General features: G+C 36.9%; 1 protein-coding gene across 1 annotated transcript in view; it reads left to right on the forward strand.

The window, feature by feature from the left end:
• Positions 1-357: 357 nt before the first annotated feature.
• The window catches only part of LOC128987674 (ribosome maturation protein SBDS-like), a 39,118-nt gene continuing 17,202 nt past the window's right edge, over positions 358-22,273 (forward strand). Inside the window, exons 1-3 of the mRNA XM_054408651.1 lie at positions 358-649; positions 10,646-10,866; positions 15,117-15,226. Of these exons, the coding sequence (XP_054264626.1) occupies positions 519-649; positions 10,646-10,866; positions 15,117-15,226 (462 nt within the window). The 5' untranslated portion in view covers positions 358-518. The remainder of the gene's footprint in view (positions 650-10,645; positions 10,867-15,116; positions 15,227-22,273) is intronic.

Below are 22,273 nucleotides of genomic sequence, written 5' to 3' on the forward strand. Positions count from 1 at the left end.
TACAGAAAACAATCGCATAATTGGGTGCTAATACATTGACAACAAATACATAACCTCTAAATCGCAATTAGTAAATTAAAAGCAATAACAAAACAATATGGCGTCGTCTCAAAAAGAGTAATTTTTTGCCGAAAGAGAGGAAGAATAAAGTGCAGTCAACCTCCACTCAACAGCTCGATAGGTGTTGAGTAGTTTTGGTTGTATAAGTCCACCGTCAACCGTTTCAAAATACGAAACGATTGGAAATAGAATGACTCGACACTCAACTCAACAGTCAACCATTTCAAAAATAGGGCCCCTGGTCTGACGCAAGGCCCCACTAGAAAAAGGTGCTTCTCTACTCTGGTCTCGTTCATGTTTGCATTGCTATTGCTTAGCTATATATATTGCTGTGCTCGTGCTGCAGCTGCAATGTAATAAGAATAGGCTAAGGTTTAAGGTTATTATTGCTGTCATTGTCAGTCAATTCCAATTGGTACTTGACTTTTCACTCTTGTCAGTTGTTGTGCATCGTAAACATGTCCAAAATATTTACACCAACTAATCAAATAAGATTAACGAATGTCGCTGTTGTCAGGATGAAAAAAGGTGGCAAAAGATTCGAGATTGCCTGTTACAGAAATAAGGTGGTCTCGTGGAGGAACAATGTGTAAGTAGGCCTAACTTTAACTTGGTTAGGCTAGGTGAGGTACTTGGTAGGCTTTTAGCGTTGAATAGCCTAGTCAATGCTTTTAGTGAAGTGTATGTGTTTCAAGTTGAAGATAAACCATAGGCCTACAACATTGGGACAATTAATCAGTATTGGGCATATGAAAAAATAGGCCTACCATAACTAGGCCTAGGCATGTTCTGATGTTTCTGTTAATTAGCCTACCTAGGCCTACATTGTTTTCATAGACAGTATAGATGATCTTTAACATGCTCCCAATTCTTGAAAATATGAAGCAATAAATAGATTTGTATAACTTTCACGCTCCCGTCACTGTACACATTATATTTTTTCAGAACGGTAAACTTAACTAAGTTTCAAAGCATAAATCGGGAGGTTGAAGTGGGTTAAGTGGAACCAGGTTTTAGCATACCGTAGCCTAGTTCAACTTTGACCTTACATTACTCAGGTAGGTAGGTTTAAATATTATGTTATTTTTTTGGCAGAGGATACACGTTCGGTACCTAACCGGACGTGGATTAGACGTCCGGCTACCACTGTGGTATTTGTTTACTTTAGGGGCTTCTAACGAATTTTGAAAAAAATGTTTTTTTCTCATTATTTGGCCTATTTTGAACACTTTTTACATTTGACACTTTTGGGGCAAACGCCTATTTCACCCTGAAAATCGCGAAAATTTTTCAGCAATTAATTGCCATTTTTACTTAGTAAATCAGGTTTCCCCCCCTTGCCTTTCTTTTAAATGTGTTTTTATTATTGTAGTAGGCCTAATAAGCAGATGTATATTTAAACTAAACTAACCTAACCTAACCTAACCTAACCTAACCTTGGTTTAACTAAAAATCCGCTATTTTTGTCATATTGCTAACCTAAGCATTGGTTAGGTAGGGTTGGGTTAGGTTAGGTAGGATTAGGTTAGGTTAAGTTAGGTTAGGTTAGTTTAAATATGGTTAGGTTAGTTTACGTAAGGTTAAGTTAGGTTAGGTTAAGTTAGATTTAAAATATTCAGGTGATTTTAGGCTAATTGATTTAAATAATAACTTAATAACTAGCCATACCTTACCTAACCTTAACTAACCTAACCTAACCTAACGTAACCTAACCTTGGTTTAACTAATAATCCGCTATTTTCGGCATATTGCTAACCTAAGCATTGGTTAGGTAGGGTTGGGTTAGGTTAGGTTGGATTATATTTAGTTCTGTAGGTCCTTAGTAATAGTAAAAACACATTAAGAGAAAAAAAACTACGCAAATTTTTAGCACTTTTTGCAATTTTCAAACGCGATTTTCAGGGTGAAATAGGCGTTTGCCCCAAAAATGACAAATGTAAAAAGTGTTCAAAATAGGCCAAATAATGAGAAAAAAACATTTTTTTCAAATTTCGTTAGAAGCCCCTAAAGTAAACAAATACCAAAATGTTATAAATAACAAAAATTCTAACAAAAGATGAAATGAATGAAATGAAAAGAAAATCCTTTATTTCAACAGGCAAAGTTAGGGCCACATGGCCCTTTCTTACACTTAACCTGCATACATAATTATAAATATAAAATAGAATATACAAATTAACACATTTATTTAGGCTACACAAAGCAATACTTTTTTTGACAAAACGAAAACAAAATGAACATAAAAAAAAGTCTCACACACTCAGTCAGCAATTACGCAAATGCCAAAACAGTCCTAGGACACACCAGCCGAGGCCATACGCTCAAAGTACATTTTTCTTTGCCACGAACCGAGGACGACCATCAAGCATTTTGATGGATAAAGGTAGGCCTAAGTTGTTCCAAAGACGGCAGGCAGTTACAACAAAGGCCCTGTCATATGCTGTACTCATGATGAGGTATGCGTAATGTGAAAGATGCAGTACGTGAACTCCTCAAGCTACCTTCGGCTACAAAGCTAAAGTCCCCTTCAAAATATTTTGGCAATCTATTGTTTAAAACTGAAAATGCTAACATGGTGATTTTAAGTAGCCTCTGATTGTTCAACTTTAATATTTTTGATTCAATGTAGAAAGATGTAATGTGCTCAAAGCGTCTTAAATCAAATGAAAATTGCAAGCAATAATTCTTCGAGCGTTGCAGCACACCAGGAAGACTTACAGTCATGTCATTGATCACAGAGTTGCAGTAAGTGAAGTGGGGAAATACGAGTGATTTAACAAGGTGGAGCTTTATGTGCAATGGCAAGAAAGTTTAAAATTTCTTAAATGAATGTATTGATGAGAACACCTTTTTACGAATGTCAATCACTGCATCTCCCCAAGTGAGTGTAGTGTTGAGAGTCAGTCCCAAGTTTTTCACTTTGTCACAGTAGCCTATGGTAGTTCAGTTCCATTAACAGTGATTGGATTTGTAGCATGAAAGTCAATTGAGCCTTGCAGTCGTTGATGGCAGATTATGATGGGTTTGGTTTTGTCATGATTGATTTTAAGTCCATGTTTAACGGTCCATTCAATGATTCGTCCAATGTCTTCGTTAATGTTTGAAACACAATAGTTAATGTCATCGGCGTTGAAGTGAGAGTAAATTTGTAGGTCGTCAGCGTACATGTCGCATTTACAGTGGGTGAGAGTTGTGCCAATGTCATTGATGTACCAGTACAGTACAAAAAGTAAAGGCCCAAGGATTGACCCTTGAGGCACACCACATGAAACTATCTCCCAGTCTGATCCCAAGTCATCAACCTGAACACACTGCCGCCTATCTGACAGATATGATCTTAACCATTCAAGAAAACTATCAGAAAATCCTATGGCCCTTGATTTTTGCAATAATAGTCTGTGATTTACACAATCGAATGCTTTAGAAAAATCAAATAAGATAAGAATCGTACCCTGTCGACGTTCCATTGAGAGTCTAATGTCATCTGTAACTCGAAGAAGTGCTGTTTCTGTGCTGTGACCTTTGCGAAACCCAGATTGATAGTGAGAGAGGATGCTATTTTCAGTCAAAAAGTCAGTAATTTGACAGTGTACGATTCTTTCTAGGCCTTTAGATAGGGCGTGCAAAATACTGATCGGCCTGAAATCCTGACAGGATGATGGTGCTGCGATCTTATTTAATGGGCGAATGAGGGCAGACTTCCAAGATGAAAAAAATGATCTTTGTCTCAAAGACGTATTGAAAATATGTGTAATAGTTGGAAGAATGGCAAAAAGCATATCTTTGATGAATTGTATTGGTATACCGTCAGATCCGACAGCATTGCTACGAATCCGGCGAATAGCCTTTAAAACATCAGATTGTATAACAGGTTTAAAAGAAAACATTGGATATTCCAACCCTTGGTCCAATGAGTTAACCAACTCATTAACGTAGTTATTAACTGGTTGTTGGTTAATATTTTGACTAAGTATACAAAGAAAAAAGGTATTCAATTCGTTAAGAGATATATTAACTGGTTGTGAATCAGTTTGTTTCCTAAGCTCAAGACTTTTTACATTGCGCCATAAAACTCTGGAAGACTGATTTTTATCTCCGAAAAGCTTGTGAACGTATCTTAATTTTGAGTTTCTCAGCAGTTGTTTGACTCTATTATGTAGACGGCGATATTCATCAAACTCATTTTGATCTTGGGATCGTCTTGCTCTCTGATAAAGACAGTCGCGTCTGGCCATCAAAGAGCGTATTTCAGGCGTCATTCATGGTACAGGTTGCAGTTTTGTTAAACGTTTTGTAATTATAGGTGCATGTTTATCAAGGAGATCATTTATGGTACTTTTAAGCTCACAGACCATTAAATCAACAGAGACAAGATTTTTGATGGTGTGCCACGGTATTTGCTGTACGTCTAACATAAACTGTGCCACATTCATTTTAAAATACTTGAAGTAATATTAGATAATTAATATAGAATAAATTATTTTCAAGATAGTGTTGTAAAATGAGTCTTGTATTGAGAACAATGTTTTGATAATCACAATAGTAAAAACATCAGGAATAATGAATATTTTAAATAACATTATGATTGTTGAGGAATGCAAATAGAAAATATATAACAATTCATGTTCTTGAAATCTCTATACTTAACGGATTTTGTCTTGGGTTTAGGAGCTTTAACCGAATACACACAGTAGATAAGGTCATGTTGGGATACTACTGGAATGGGAAGCTGCCCATGATGTAAAATTTCTTGTGGATCAGAAACCACTATTAGGTCGAGGAGTGTGTCAGACTCGGCAGCATGATGCGAAGGTTCAAGTTGGAGTATACTTATGTTGCATGAATCGAATAATGTAGTCAGATGTCTGTATTCATAGTTCTGGTTCGTTTGTGGTAAATTTTTGTTAAAGTCACCCATAATCAAGACATGACTATACCTAAACATTAGGTGCAAGAGTGCATTCTCAAAGTCTAGCAGCTGTCCAACTCTAGGAGGGCGATAACACTCTCCCAGCAGCAAGGAATCTGCCCCTAGTGGCCTAGAGGTAGGCCTAGTGGCTGATCGCCAATCCTGTTTTACAGCTATAAGTCCCTAATTCCAGAATTAAGTCAAAATCCTTCTGCTGGATTTTGAGATACATATTACAGACAGACTTACAAACAGGCATAGCTCGTATTAGAGAATAGGATTTAAAAACCTTTAGAAACAGCCCAGTTCTTTTCTGAACTTAGTAAACTTGAAGTCATAAGTAATTTATTCAGCCAAATTAACCAATACAATTAGCGTTATCCATGTCAAAATAAACTAAAAACAAAAATGTGTCCACAACTTCTTAGGTAGTAACATTTGTAAGACTATTTAGCCTACAGGTTATGACTACAAGCCAAAAAGTCCTGGACGCTGTAGTGCACCTTATTAAGCAGTCTCTTCACTGCCCACTCCTAAGTCCAGTGATCCTGCTCGGTCTTTAATGCCAGAGGGAGGCTGTTGTACAGCTGTGTACTGAAAATGATGTTGGAAGAATGAAGTGGAGAGTTTGGGAATGGAAATGTTGTTAGTTTTTCGAAGAGAATACTTGTGACAAGAAGAAACATCAAACATGTCAAGATTCTTTTTAACCAACAACAGTGTTTTCAAAATCTACAAAGAGGGAAGGGTTAAAATGTTGTACTGTCTAAATATTTCTTTGCGTACACACTCTTATTCTTTTTTTAAAAACAAAACAATAGCAAAGTCCTTTGGTTTTCACTTTCCCAGACAGATAAAGCATATAAAAGATATGGAAATACTATGCTGACAGAAGCACCTAACTACCAGCCTTTTCTTCCAGAGTTCGAAGAACAAAAACCCTAGTGGAGACTTTACTAGTTACACTTTCAATGTGATGGTGAAATTTCAGATTTTCGCCCAGTATCACAGCCAGAAACTTTTACACTTTGGGATGAGGTAACAACTTTGTCTTCTAGAAGAACTTTAAGACCACTCACAGCTGTTTGCTGAGGATGACTTATTAGGTGGCATGTGGAAGTTCAACATTTGAGTTTTCTCTGCTTTTAAAATCAGCTGATTTTCATAACACCATTGCAGAAGGCTGTTTGATTCTAGAAATGCTATTAAATGATTCCATAGATGGACTGGAAAGAGTGGGAGACGTATTATCGCCGAATAGGCAAGTCTTAAGCTGAGCTGACACACTCAGGTAGGCTGTTATAATGAAAATAAGGAACAGCTTGGGACCCAGGATGTACCCTTGCTCTCTTGATCAGGGCTTTTGGAGAAGCATTTTGTCTCAGATAACCAGCCCCATCAACATTAGGTATGGAATCTGACTATTGCCTTTCCACCAAAAAGGAAGCAAACCAATCTAGCGCCACTCCCCTGATTCCCAAGACAGACATTCTTTTCAAAAGTAAAGTAAATCATGGTTTACCATATCAAATGCCTTGCTTAGGAAAAAAATATGCCTGTTACATACTGCCTGTTGGCCAATTCTTTCACTAAGTTATCTTGTTTACTAAGCTAAGGATGGCACTTGTAGTTAATTTATTCTTTAAAAATCCATTTTGGTTAGTGACAAGTATTTTATATGTTTCAAGTAAGTCATATATAGTCTATTCAAAACAGCTTTTAAAATAATTTTGGACATTGTAGACAGCAGACTGATAGGCCGATAGTAATCGCAAAAGGTTTCATCTCCTTTCTTAAAAACCGGTATTACCACTGCCACTTTCGGAGCTGATGGAAATGTCCCCTCAACAAAAGAATGGTTTACTAGGTGGCATAATTGTCTAGCCACATATTCACCGACCGTCTTCAGAATTTAGGAGAGATGTCATTAACTCCAGCCGACGTTTTACTTTTCATTGAATTAATAATACTTTTATTTATGTGACGGGGGCAAGAAAACATTACTGAGCTTTGTGTGTATCGTTTGTTATTAAATAATGTTTTACTTTGCTTGGCAAATTATCTCCTATAATGGTGAAATGCTTGTTGAGTGTTTCACATTCTTTTTCTGGCTTGCTTACTTCTTCTCCTTTTCTATTTACAAGATGGATAGTTTTCCACTCTTTTTCTTGTTTTCGTCTATTGTCATTAACTATCCCCTAGATGGTTTTACTTTTGTTTTCTGATTTAATCTGAGGTAATTCTAGTTTAGGAAATGGTCAGAGCTAAGATATACTGTACTAGCTGAACCCGGCAGACGTTGTCTTGCCTTTGACTATTTATCATTTACGTACCGTAACGTTTAATTGTCTTATTTTATATGAAGTGCTTATAACTAAATTAAAATACTTACGACAACTAGTGAAACACATATAGTACAAAGGATAACCAATTCTTTATTATTGCTCTTATATTAATGCTAGTGGGTAGACAATATTTTTGGTCTTTCTATTCGGCTCAATCACGTCCTGGTTGAAGTTCGTTCGATACGCTCACTCACCTTTAGGTTTGAGCTCGTTCGCTACGCTCACTCACCTTTAGGTTGGAGCTCGTTCGCTGCGCTCACTTGCCTTCAGGTTAGCTCGTTCGCTACGCTCACTTGCCTTCAGGTTAGCTCGTTCGCTACGCTCACTTGCCTTCAGGTTAGCTCGTTCACTACGCTAACTCGCCTCCAGGTTGAAGTTCGTTCGCTATGCTCACTCACCTTTTGGTGAGGGCTTTGCCTTTTATATATTTAGATGAATTTGAACGGATGGTGTTTTTGGCCTCTAGGGACCTCAAAAAACAAAAAAGGAAATCGGTCCCGGTAGTCAGGTCTTACCATGAGTACTAGGGTATTAGCTTATTCCCTATATGGGAAATTCGCTAAAATTAATGTGTTATGGTCCTAAACGTACAGGGTCCTGAAAGACCGTCGCGTGGTTTTTTGGCGCCCGGGGCGGGATGTTGCCGGCGCCCCCCCCCCCCCCCCCCAACACAGAATGAGTGATGATGTCGCTATCTTTGTTTTAATCCCCAAAAACAGACACCTAAAGGGATTGAATCACCTTACAACAATACTAGAGTCAGAAATCTGGAATTGATTATTAGGGATAAATTACTTAAATTTTGTATGAAAATCTTTTTTAATTGATGATAACCAAATCCCAATTAATGTAAGAAAATGTTAAAATGTATAAAAAGTACTATACTGTATATGTTATTAATTAATACAGAGCAAATTGAAATTAATGCAATGTATGCAAAACCTCAAACCAAACCTACTCTGAATAGAATTTTTATACAGAATAAAAGAAAACCACGTTATCACATTTAGATATGAGATCCTAAACATTAAGTGTAAATAACTCTTAATCACTCATCAAACTAAGCTGGCAGCTCAGGGGCCCTATTTTTGAAATGGTTGACTGTTGAGTTGAGTGTCGAGTCATTCTATTTCCAATCGATTCGAATTTTTGAAACGGTTGACGGTGGCCTTATACAACCAAAACTACTCAACACCTATCGAGCTGTTGAGTGGAGGTTGACTGCACTTTCTTCTTCCTCTCTTTCGGCAAAAAATTACTCTTTTTGAGACGACGCCATATTGTTTTGTTACTGCTTTAATTTACTAATTGCGATTTAGAGGTTATGTATTTGTTGTCCATGTATTAGCACCCAATTATGTGTTTGTTTTCTGTAGAATAATCGCATTTTAATTTTATTTACTGTGTCAATACTAGACTATTTAATCAAGGGTTTTATTCTTGTTGGAATGTTTGAAATAGACTAGGCATACTAATTGAACTTATTATAAGATAATTATTGTTATTAGACCTATGATTTAAGGTAATAAAGATTGTGGTAGAGAGAAACAATATCATAGTTTGTTTCAATAATATTCACCTAATAAAGGGATCAAATTAATTTAAGTTACGATATGCTTCCAGTGCAATGGCAATTAGCCGCTTTCACCTAAATAAAAAACAATTAAAATTAACATAAAACAAACCGATGAAGGAAACTAAAATAAGGTGATGTGTTCCGAAATAGAGACGAAGAAAGCAAATAATAATGTATTTAGGATGAGTGTAGGACCTAAAGTAAAGTGCAGCCTATGCCTAAACTTATAACTAGCTACACCCTAAAACAAACATCCATAGTAAATTTTATTTTTTATACTTAAGTTTATTACTTTATTTAGTTTACTTTAGTTTATTACTTAAGTTAAGGTACTTTGCAATCACTAAGATTAAGCAAGACATAACCTCAATCTCAATCTCTCAAGAACGGAGTTGACAGTTTACCTCAGTGTCTCGAAATATGGCAGATTGAGATTAGCTGCCAGATTTTAGAGTAAGAAGAGGTTAAATCGAAGTCCGCAAGAACTCTGGTTTGTGATTGGTTCAAAATGACGTCATCTGAATTTTTGACGGTCGTATGCTCTACATTTCCACCACGAGTCTCTCAACTAGTGATTCCCAACTCGCTTCCCAACTGTTGGGTTTCAAAAATACCAAATCATGTTGTTGGTTGAGTTGAGTGCTGACGATTGACTCAACTGTCAACCATTTCAAAAATAGGGCCCCAGCTGAGACTGCCGTAGGAGAAAGGAGTGATTGGGGTAGGGGTGGTTCCCAAGGTCGACCGTCGGCCGGTCGGGCGAAATAAAAATAGAATACGGCAGCTACGTGTACAGAGCAACACCGCGAACCGCGACATTGCAATATTAAGATAATTAAGACATTGCAATATATTAAGATAATTAAGTTGGGACAGAGCCTTCAACTCCACAGTGGAAATGATTGTTTAGGCTATTATTACTAAATTGAATTCAATACTATATTGATATTTAATTTGGAAAACATTGCAAATTATAAAGTGATTGGTATCAAATAATATGTATTTGTTCAATAAAGGCATACAACGTAATATTCAACATTCAGTTACACACACGAATAATAGAACTAGTATTCGTGGTTATACATAACTTTCCAATATACGTTATGTGCATCTAACTTTTTTTAATTTTGTTGCATTACTTTTGCCGCAGCGCCCAGGGCGGTCGCCCTGGTCGCCCCACCCACGCGACGGCCCTGCTGAAAGACACTTGGCCTGTGAAAATACTATTTCATTGTCAATTTAAATTCTTAGTATTGAAGTATGGCTATGGAAATAATAAGTGTAAATTTGTTTAATTGTCTCAGATATTTTTCAATTTTATTTGAACCCAGTGACGAGACCTGTATTATACAAATATTTTATTTACCTATGTTTCCTGAAGGTCTTGTAGGTTGTTGAGCTACTTGATGCGCATTTTGCCACTCAGTGCGGCATCTTCATAGAGTATCTTCTTACACTTATGTACAGTAGTGTAAGAAATCAAGTCTAAGAAGATGTTCTATGAAAATGCCGCACTGAGTGACAAAATGCGAATCAAGTAGTTCAACAACCTACAAAACCTTCAGATAACATAGGTAAATACAATTTTTAGATATTTTTCACTACATTAACCAATTTCAAGGGTCGTTTACTTTAAGATCTGGCCACGTTTTCCGTTAGGGCCTAGATTTTCTCTTATGTGTTCTAAATTGATCTAATAAGATAAAAGTACAGTGATAAAAGTAGTGTAAAAACTCATGGTGCTTTCTTCTATAGTGAGAAGGATATTGACGAAGTCCTGCAAACACACACAGTGTTTACAAATGTCTCCAAAGGACAAGTTGCAAAAAAAGAAGACTTGATGAAAGCTTTTGGAAAAGAAGATCAAACCGAAATTTGTAAGGAAATTTTAGCTAAAGGTGAACTACAAGTTTCTGACAAGGAGCGGCAAACTCAATTGGATTCTTTATTCAAAGATATCGCAACAACAGTTGCAGGTTTGTTAACTAGATGTTAGAAATGGTAGTACTATAACTATGAATTATCTGTTTTAATCACTTAGTTTAACTTTAGCAGAAAAGGAATAGGCCTATTAGCACATAACTCTTTAGGAAAATGCAAAGTTGTTAACCTTGGCCAAGTCATTTATCTGCCGCTGTTAATGGTCTTGTTGATTATTTTACTTTTAAGCTTTTCAGGTAAGTGGTCTTGTTGAGCGACGTTCTACTCATAAATTAATTTTTGTAAATATCCTCGACTATTTCCTTTAGTTTCTGCTCTTTATAAAATGTCATTTCAGACACATTGTGACTCATTGTGTTATTAGCATTGTTAATTGTTATTATTAACTGAACAAAAATTTCAAATGAAAATCAGACCCTGTCAAAACACAGTAATATTTACAGTAGTTGGATGGATTGTAATCTGTTGGTAAAACCTTTATCACTTTAGAGTTGAAAAAGATTAGTTAGAAAATTAGAACTATTGAGACTGTAGTTGGTGGTTTCCTTAAGGACTGGTTTATTTTAATATCCAGCTTTATAGTTTTGTTTGTGGCTGTCTGTGTGTGTCTATGTGCAATAAATAGCCATAAACATGTATTAGGCTGCAACAGATTTAGATAGTGCACATTAAAATTAATCACTTCTAAAATACTACAAATCCTACCCTAGACTACATCCCTCTTAAGATGGAGGTCACCTTGTGTGTGTGTGAGTGTGTGTGTTTTTTTTACTAAACTAAGTGACCTTACTTGCCTTAATTAATTTTCTAAATCCTCTGAGGAGTCTCAGAAGGTCCTGTCTGAAAAATAACATAGATTATAGGATTTTTCTTGAATATACAGTAGAGTCCTGATAGTCCGAAATGGTTGGGACCGGACCCATTTCGGATTACCAAATATTTCGAATTATCAAATATTTCGAATTAAGCGAAATTTTTACTAAAATACACGTAACTATGAAATACAACGTTTAAGTTGGCCCACTGGCCTACTAACATTAAGTCTATCTCGCCCAGCTGCTCGGACATTACAGAATACTTTGACAAAGTACAACTAAGTGTCGTAACACAACAGTGCTAGCAGTTTCCTTCGGCTTTTCCCAATAGGTAACAGCACGTACTGGGTTACTTTTTGTGTCTGCATTAATGGCGTTACGCGATGGTCCTAGTAGTTACAACTTTCCCCGATACGCGGCAGCACGTACTGGGTCACTTTTTGTGTCTGCATTACTGGCGTTACGCGATGGTGCTAGTAGTTTCAGCTCTCCCCGATAGGTGGCAGCGCGTATTGGGTCACTTGTTGTTTTTACGATAAACTGCATTGGTTTTACTGTACTGCAATTTTGTTCTTTAGGTTGGCAATTCTGGTGTTCAGAACGGCCAATTTATAAAGTGAACAAACCTGGTGCTTAGTAACATTTATGTACACTTTGTAACATTATCTTTTGAGGTTGTGAATATGGTGAAATGGCTTGAAAACGTAAACATACTTCGGTTACATTACAAGACAAACTTGAAGTGTTAAATGATTAGACAATGGTGAAAGTGCGTCATTGGCTGTTGAGTTTGGAGTGAGGAATGCTACGATCACCGACTGGAAGAAAAACCGGTTACAAATAGAACAGTTTTGTATTGCTTCCACAAGTAAGTGTACTAAATCCTGCCATACAGCGAAAACCACACCACTGGAGAACCTCGACAGTGCTTTGTTTGTTTGGTTTTCTCAAGAGAGAGAAAAAGGTACCCCGATTAGTGGACCCTTGATCAAAGAAAAAGCTCTACAGCTAAATGAATTATTGAAGGGAGACACGTCTTTTTCTGCTAGCACAGGCTGGCTTGATCGTTTTAAGAAGCGTCACGGCATACGACAATTAGCCATTACGGGTGAACGTCTTATCGTCCAATGAGGCTGCTGCAACCGAATAAGTTTCAGATACATTTGCTGACATGATTGCTGAAGGAAACTATTCACCGCAGCAAATTTACAATGCTGATGAAACTGGGCTTAATTTTAAGGCATTGCCTAAAAAAAGTCTGGCTTCTAAAGAAGAAATAAGTGCTCCTGGTTTGAAAATAAGCAAGGAAAGATTGACAGTTTTGGCCTGTAGTAATGCTGCTGGAAATCATAAACTCCCTTTAATGGTTATCGGCAAAGCAGCAAAACCAAGGGCATTTAAAAACCTAAATATAAATGCATTGCCTGTTGTCTACAAAAACTCCAAAAATGCTTGGATCAATCAATCAATCAACCAACTTCTTTATTTCATAAAATGTACAGATTGGTACATGAAATTGTGTCAACATAAGTTTTCTTATCTAGATCGCTAAAACTAGGGATTTTACAGCAGTCAAAACAGAATATATGATGACTGATGACCTCAGCACTATTTAAGGGATGGTTTAACGACCACTTTGTTCCCAAAGTCACTCGATTTTGTAATGAAAATATTTGGCTTACCAGTTCGAGCATTATTTTTTCTCAACAATGCAACTTTTCACCCGTCAGACGACAAATTGATAAGTGGAGACATAAGGGCCGTGTTTTTACCACCGAATGTGACCCCTTTGATCCAGCCAATGGATCAACATGTACTACAGCATGTGAAGCTCTCATATAGGAAAAAGTTGTTGAGAAGAATACTGGAAGATCAGGACGAAACGCTCTCGTTGCTTCAAAAGCTCAAGATGGTAAACATTAAAGACGTCATTTATTGGGTAGCAGAAGCATGGGAATCTACAAGTGAACAACTGTTGAAAAAATCTTGGAGTAAACTGGGGTCAAGCCTAAATTTTCAGGACAACTTGACACAACATAAAGAGAGAAACAAGGTTGTGCAGGTGCAGGAGCTGTTACAAAACATTCCTGGTTGTGAGTACACTAATGGAAATGACGTGCATGAGTGGTTACAAGCTGACAACAATGATCATGAAATTTTAAACGATCAGCAGATCGTTGAAAGGGTTTTGAGGGAACCAGAAAACAACTCAGACGAGAGTGAAGGCGAAGCTGACGACGGCAGCAAGCAGAGAGTATTCCACTCGGACGCGGCAGCTGCCTTTGATCTAGCGCTACGCTACGTTGAACAACAGTCCGTCTCGACCCCAGCGGATACATTGTTTCTATGGCGTTGGCGTCATTATGCTTCTAAGAGAGATCCTCTAATCTTCGTCAAAAAATTTTAACAGACTTTTTTAAACCAACTGAAGAACTTTAGTCCAACACTGTATGTAAATGTAAGTTTCAAACACTGTCTTTACTGTACTATACATTTGAAAAGTAGGCTACTGTACTGTGTAATTTTTACTGTAGTACGTACTGTACATGCTGTACTGTAATTCTATTATTCACTGTTTTTTCTATAAATAAAGCATAACTGATTTTCACTTATTCACTGTTTTTTCTTTAAAATATCCTTTCTTAAAAAAAAAACACGTTTTCGGATTAAGCGGACTTTCGGATTACCGAAGTTTGGATTATTGGGACTCTACTGTATATATATTTTTTCGTTTTTTACATTGTCTCTTATTCTTGCGCTGTAACTTTACCAATACATAATTATACATCCTAAATATACCGGTACAAAAAAAGGGATTAAGTAGGTAACTTTTAATTTAACACATTGTTCCAATTTAGTAATGAAAAAAACCAAGTTAAGTAGTACCCAAATGTTTGGTTGTTTATTTATTGTAAAAAAAAAACAACACTAAAAGCATTTTTTTTTTCAAAAAAAGTTACTCGAAAATCTTTTGAGTTTAATACCAGGTTACAAAGAAAAAATCTCTCTGTCCCATCAACTCAAGGGCAATAATTATTGGAGTTGCCTGAAAAAATAGTGTCACTTTTAATTTTATTCGTAAAATATCTAGACTTATGTTGAGAAAAAGTGTCTTGTTCCCTGCACTTTGGTTCAATTTCATTGTGTACTATATTTAGTTAGGTAGAGCTCGTGCTTTTCCTGGTGAAGCCTGGGGCGCAGGTGGTTAGAGTGGCTCTGAACCGGTTTTGTGTGGGCTTCAACCCTACCCCCAGGCTTTACCAAGAAACGCACGAGCTATAGCATATTTTACTCTGACTTCACTTCAAAAGGGATTTGGGTGCGTATTTTGTGGGGAAGGCAGTCAAAATTTATCAGGCCACACTGATTGTAATTCCGTGCTCATAGGGCTATCTTTACAAACTAGTTATTCTTGAATTGTTTTACACTGGTATAGCCATCATTATGAAAACAGTTGTTTGCAATTTCAGATAAGTGTGTTAATCCAGAAACAAAACGGCCATATCCTGTGTCAATTATTGAAAAAGCCTTGAGAGATGTTCACTTTTCTGTCAAGCCCAATAGGAATGCCAAACAACAGGTAATAAGCCAGACTTCAATACTTTTTTTGGTTAGAGAACAATTAATTTTATGTTTTTACTACCTATAAATTTTGGAATGTCCAGTAACGGTTATTTCTTTATAAAGTACTAAAATTAATGTGCAAGCTTTTGGGCTGTTTCGAGATATTCTTCTTTATCATGAAGTAATCTTTAGCTTGAAAAAAATCAACACATTTATTTTGGATGATCCAACAAAAATGCAACTTTAGACAAGTAATGAACAGATTTCAACTGTGTAGTTGTGATCGTGTGCAATCTAGACAGGGGAAGCAGGATTTTTTATTGATCTTTTTTATTTGGCGTTTTCGGGTATTTGGTTTTGTTAGTAGAGGTGGGGATGGTGGAAAGCTTATGAGTTTGCAGTTTACTTTGATCATGTCTTTGCCATTTATTTTGTGAAAGCTGGCTCTTTTGATTATTCTTCTTTAACCTAAACAATTATTTCGGATTTAATTTGATTTTCTATATACAATACTGATTTTGATTGTTTAAAAATCTGAAAATGATACTAATACACTAGGCGTGCACCAAGTGTGTATTTTACGAACAATGGCCGGTTCTTTCAGCACTTTTGCAATGAAACCTAACAGGCTATCTACCGGTAACGGAAATCACATAAGTAACGAAAAAGTCGCGGATTTTAATAACTGGTCATGGAAAAGTCACAGATTTTACATATCGGTCACGGAAAATCTCCTATGTTTAATTTTCCCTTTAGAAACGACTCTTAAAGATTAAGACTCATTTGATTTACTCCGTGATTCATTAGATTTTCAATACTTACTTTCCATGTCCGGAATTCAGACTTCGCTTTTCCAAAAATTTGCTACCGATATGGCTTTGTCATTCGCATGTAAAAGATCATCTAATGTGCAAGACTGGTCTAGGCGTGGGCAGATCAGCAGAGGTGGCCAGGATCCTGAACAGCACCACACGCGCACAAGATGTTTTCTTTTTCTGGTAAGAGACCCAATTTCTGCATGTTTGTCTTGGATTTTGGTACCTCGACCCTAATTCGATTTAGGGTCTTCCACACCGTGTAATGAAGGCCTCCACCAGGAGCCAGTTCCTCCCTGGCTGGTATGGGAGGGTTAGTCAACGTGGCGTCCCACCTTGCCACCCGATTGCTTGAGATTGATCCATCCAGGACTTGTGTCCGTGATAAAAAGCTCTTTCTGGACCGAAGCCGTCGCTCTGCAGGTTGGTGGCCGTGTAATGGGTGACAAGGGTCTGTCTCTTGCTTAGTCCTTTCTGCGTCGGCAGCGACATCACGTCGGATTGATGGAGGGGCGATCCCTATGATAGGATAGAGTTTGTGTAGTGGGGTTGGTTTCAAACACCCAGTTAGAATCCGAGCCATGTCATTGACTGCAATGTCAACCTTTTTTGCATGTGACGATGCATTCCATACTGGTGCAGCGTACTCCGCAGCCTACACACTGAGCACTAAAGCTGAGGTTCTGAGGACATTAGGGTTAGCACCCCAGCATATACTGCTGGTGAGCTTCCTGATGATATTATTCCTCGCCGAGTCTTTACCTCTTGTCGCAATACAATGCGCCTTGCACAATACAATGTCAGTGTGCGGTCCAGTATGACACCAAGATATTTGGGTGTAGGACAATGCTGAAGACGGTCTCCCCGCCACCTCACATTCAACTCACGGCCTGCTTCTCTATTGTTTAGGTGAAAGGCACAAACTTGGGTCTTAGCAGGGTTCGGCTTGAGGTGATTTGCATCATAGTACTGGGAAAGTCCATTTAGAGTCATAGTCAGCTTCTGTTCCACCTCTTCAAAACTCCTGCCTTGTGCCGCCACCGCCGTATCATCGGCATATATATACTGACATGTAGTGTTTGGCAACGGTTGGTCGTTAGTGTAAATGTTATAAAGAGCTGGGGCTAAGACGCTAGCCTGAGGCAATCCATTTCTTTGATTCCTCCATCTACTCTTCTTGCCCTGAAGGGACACGAAAAACCGCCTGTTATGAAGAAAAGTGTCTATCATTGAAGTCAGCTGATAGTCTTTGGTAATACTGTATACTTTTCCCAAGAGTCTTCGGTGGTTTACGGTATCGTAGGCAGCTGTTAAATCTACAAAAGCGACACCCGTGATCTGTTTTCTCTCAAAACCAACCTCAATGTGCTGGGTCAGGTTTAAAACTTGGCCACAACAAGACTTGCCTGATCGAAAGCCTGCCTGTTGTGGCATGATCTTTTGTTCCAGAAAATCGCCGATTCGATTGAGTATCAGACGTTTTAATATTTTATATGTGTGGCATAAGAGAGAAACAGGTAGAAAGTTCTTAGGATACTTCTAGAAGGGAGGGGGAAGACCCAAAGTCAATAGTGCAGAGTTAAATGTGCTCTCTGGTTTTTTAAAGTTTTTTACAAGAAATAATAGTTTGTTTACTTACAATTGTGTACAGCTGTGTGAGTTTTATTTCAGTGTGTGTCTTATAAAAATAATATTTCTGAAAAAGGGTTTATTCTGTGAGTAAGATGAGAAAAACATAAAAGTTTTACTGAGAAATCAACAACTTATGCAGGTAAAGAGATAGGCTGGGTTTCTTATCAGATCAGATAAGAGGGTTGCACTGCTTGAGTTTTCCTTATCTACAATGGGATGAGTCAACTTTATCTCTGAGCGGGACATGGACAACTATTATCTGCCAGTTTGTTTACTTCCTTGTTTACATGCTGTTTGAAACCGGAATTACAATACTGAAGAAACTATAATTTTTTTAACAAATATTGCCATTACAAAGTTAGTACTAGTGGTGAATTGAGTAGCCACTTATTTTTATTTTTTAAGCTACTAATAGCATTGGATATGTAATATAGTTTTGAATGGAAGCATGCTTTAATGGAAGCCTTTAGGAAATAAAGTCTGTTAATATTTTATTGATTACACTTTGAATTTGTAAAAAGATAATTCTGTTTTGAATTTATATTTTTTTATGTACACTGGAACTGAATATGAACTCTGATGTAAATAAAACAATTCCCTCTGGATGGAAGAGGGCTGAGGTTGTAAGGAAAAAAGGCCTCAGTGCTGGGAAAATTGATGTTTACATCACATCACCGAGGGGTAAGGTTTTTCGTTCCAAAAAAGAGCTATCCAAGTACTTAGAAGACCACAAACTTAATTTAAAAATTGAAGATTTTAACTTTAGTTCCATTAAAATAAAATCCAAAAATGATTCCATTATGAATGAAAGTAGCATTGCTAGTTCCCAAGCCTCCATACTACACAAAAGTTCTGATACGGATATATTGTTAAATTTGGATAGAGATGGGTCCAATGCGGCAAGTACCACTCCATCTAGTAATTTAAGCATTCTTAGTATTAGCGAGTCATGCAATGAAGAAAATAATATTACAGTCAGTGACCTTCATCCTGTTCAGAATTTTAAGCCACAACTGCTTGAAAGGGAAAAAATTAGTTTATCTATTCTTCAGCGAGATTGGCTCACAGATGATGCTATTGAACACTACTTCCAGTTATCGTCCTCCAAAATAATCTCAAATGAAAATGTTTTTATCATGAAACCAAATTATTTCTCAAGCCATAAAATGTCTGGAAGATATTAACTATTTGCTTCAAGGTTCCGTTTTGACTGACAAATCTTATGTTTTGATACCAGTAAATGACTCGCCTGCTGTGGATAAGCCAGGAGGCTCAGGCTCTCACTGGAGTCTTTTGTTGTATATAAAGGATGTAAATAAATTTGTATATTTTGATTCACTAAAAGAGTACAACTATGCCCATGCACTGAAAATAGCAAACTCCTTACAGAAATACTTTGGAGTCCTTAAAAACTGTAATATCTCAGTGGTCAAAGTCCCGCAGCAGAGGAATAACTACGACTGTGGCGTTTATATGATTCTGTTTGCTGAGGTAATCATCCAGCTCATCCAAGGACCATCTCCGCTTGATTCATGGGAGAAGTTTTTCCCCGTTATTACTGAGTCCAATGTAATTGCTAAACGGGGTCAACTTGCGTTGTTATATAGTGATGTCAACCTATGTGTAACTGCAGATACACTAAGGGAGATGATGTTGAAACCATTTTTTGACTTAACTACTCCACCCCCATTAGAGCATAAGCCATTAGATGACCCATTAAGTGTGGATCAAGCTAAAGAAAATAGATCTAAACCTACTCACGATATTTTAACTACATGTGAACAGAATCCAAAAGAAGTTAACCATAATAACGAATGGAGTACTATAGTAAATGAAAAAATCTGACTGTATCACCTAAGAACAAGAACAAGAATTTAAGCAAAAAGCTGACTCTTTTACAGGAGAGCAAATTTGAGGTTTGCCCCATAAAAATTCAAAATAAATTCAGAATTCTAGAAAATATGTCTGGAAATGTTGAACTGACATCAAATCTTAGTCCCATAACTGTAGAGGAAAATAAGGCTAATATAACTCCTATAAATAAGGCTCATCGAAGTGAAGAGAAGAAGACATCAAGAAGAAAAAGAAGAAGAAACTTTGGACATATTACCCCTAGGATGAAAATTACCCTGTGTGCAGATAGTCAAGGGAAGATGCTGGCTACACAAATCCATAACATTAGTGCTGGGAAAGTAGATGTGTTTGGTTACGTCAGACCTAACACGACTCTGATTCAAGTTATCGATTCATCTTCTATCGAAAACCTCAATACTCCTCTCTTAATATTAGGAGGGAGCAATGACAGCCTGAATAATGACTTCCACAGTATTTATTCTAAATTAGAAGGTAAACTCGTGACCCATAGTAAGAATAGACCAGTTTTTATTACAACAATCCCTATGAGATATGACAAGCCTTACAATAGTATTGAGAACCATCTGTTAACGCGAGTAAATAACTACATAGCTGAATTAGTCGCTAGATTAAACAATGTTTTTCTGATTGACCTGAAGTTTATGAATAGATCCCACTTCACAACACATGGCTTGCACATTAATAATAAAGGTAGGACTAAACTAGCTCATGTTATTATAAACACCATTTCTTGAAGGTCAGCTCAAATTTCTTTAGCTAAGCAAACTAGTTCTATCGCATATAAAGAGCATAAACAACCAACATCATTGACCTACAGCAAAAAGTATCCAGAACAGACTAAAGCTTCAAACCAATCTAAAATGCAGTAAACTGAAAAACCAATGTTTGATGTTATTAAAGATTACCAGCATGACCAATCCGTTGCGTTCGCACACAGTATTTCAGCTGATTTTAACCATCCACGCCACATGACAGCAGGAGTGGCAGTCGTCTTTAGGCGACACTTTGGCAGACCAGAATCGCACCACTGCATTTCATCACATTTAGCAGTGCAATCCACTTCGCATTGTGCTACCGTTTACAGTTTGGTTACAAAAGCCAACTATTATGGTAAACCGGACATATCTGATTACACAACAGCTTTCAAAGATTTGACAACAGACTTTAAAAACAAAGGGCTAAAACACCTCGTATGCTCTGCCATTGGATGCGTAAGAGATAAAGTAGCGTTACCCCATTTCTTCAATAACCTCAGACAATTTCAAGAATCAACAGGAGCAAGTATAACTATTGTTTCATACTACCAAGAATCCCTTAGACAACTAAGAAACGGCCTAACACACAGTGAATTTAACAATAGAATCCAGTCTTTTATCGATAACAACCTAAATTCAACAATAGATTGTAGGAGCCCAGACCCGTCATCGACCTGTCCAGCACCGCCTGCCTCAATAACACCATTAGCAGCCCTGCCTACACCTTCACCGGAGGCACCAACGTTGCCACCTACCCCACCATCACGACCTTCAGTGACAGCTGTTAATGAAAGTGTGACCAGAGTAGTGCCCGGCGACTTCACCTTCTGTGAGTTGTTAAAGCAGAGCAAAAGTGATAGGCCAAGGATGGAAGTGAATAAAACTGCTCATGTACCACAATTGTTAGATTTAGAGGTAGATTCTGTAAGCCAAAACGATACCTTTAATTTTTTAGTAGATCAAGCAACCCCCATTGTAAAAGTAACGTTAGAATAAGCAATTTATGTATTTTTCATCAAAACATTAGAGGGTTGCAATCATCAATTGAACCTTTAGAAGTAACTCTAACTGAACTAACACCTAGTATTGTTGTCTTGACAGAGCATAAAATGATAAGTTCTTCTCTGGAAAGATTAAATATTAATGGTTACAATGTTGCTGCCAGTTTTGGGCGGAAAAAATCTAGAGGTGGTGGCGTAATTATTTTAGCAAAACCATTTTTTACTTTTAAAGAAATTATAATACCTGAAATCCAAAATCTTGTCACTGAACAAATTTTTGAGTGTTGTTTAGTAGAGGTAGATAAAATTATCCCCAGGAAAAAACTTATTATAATTGGTTTCTACAGGAATCCAATTAAGCAAAATGAATCTGAGTTTATCAAACGACTCGATACAATGCTTGAAATAATCAGTGTTAAATATAAATATGTTATTTTTATGGGAGATATTAATATTGATATGCTGAACTTAAATGACACCAGCAGGAAAAACTTACTGCATGTTGTAACAGCTAATGGCTTCCAGTCATTGGTTGATTTTCCTACAAGAATCACCGATACAACTAAAACTGCAATAGATAATGTTTTTACAAATTTAGATAGCAGCTGTTATAAAATTACGGGTATTAATACACAACTTTCGGACCATGATGGCCAAATAATTGAAGTTTTTACTAATACGAAAAATAGCCTGAATAATTCTTCTGTTTATTTTGAACATAAAAGAAATTTTAATGATAAAAACGTCGAACAATTTATATCTGCTTTACAACATGAGTCATGGCTTAATCTTTATTTATGTCCTGTGGAATGCAAGTATGATGTTTTTTATGAAATATTTATGCATTATTTTAATACATTCTTTCCCTCAACTCTCTCAAGACAACATACTAACTGTAAGTGGATTCCTAATGAACTGAAGTTGGAAAGACAAAATATTATTAATCTTAACAAAGCGGCTAGAGAGTTAAATTGCAAAAAGTTGT

Source organism: Macrosteles quadrilineatus, unplaced genomic scaffold, assembly GCF_028750875.1.
Source record: "Macrosteles quadrilineatus isolate MER2022 unplaced genomic scaffold, UCM_ALF_1.0 Scaffold_2__2_contigs__length_208266976, whole genome shotgun sequence".
Taxonomy (NCBI): Eukaryota; Metazoa; Arthropoda; class Insecta; order Hemiptera; family Cicadellidae; genus Macrosteles; species Macrosteles quadrilineatus.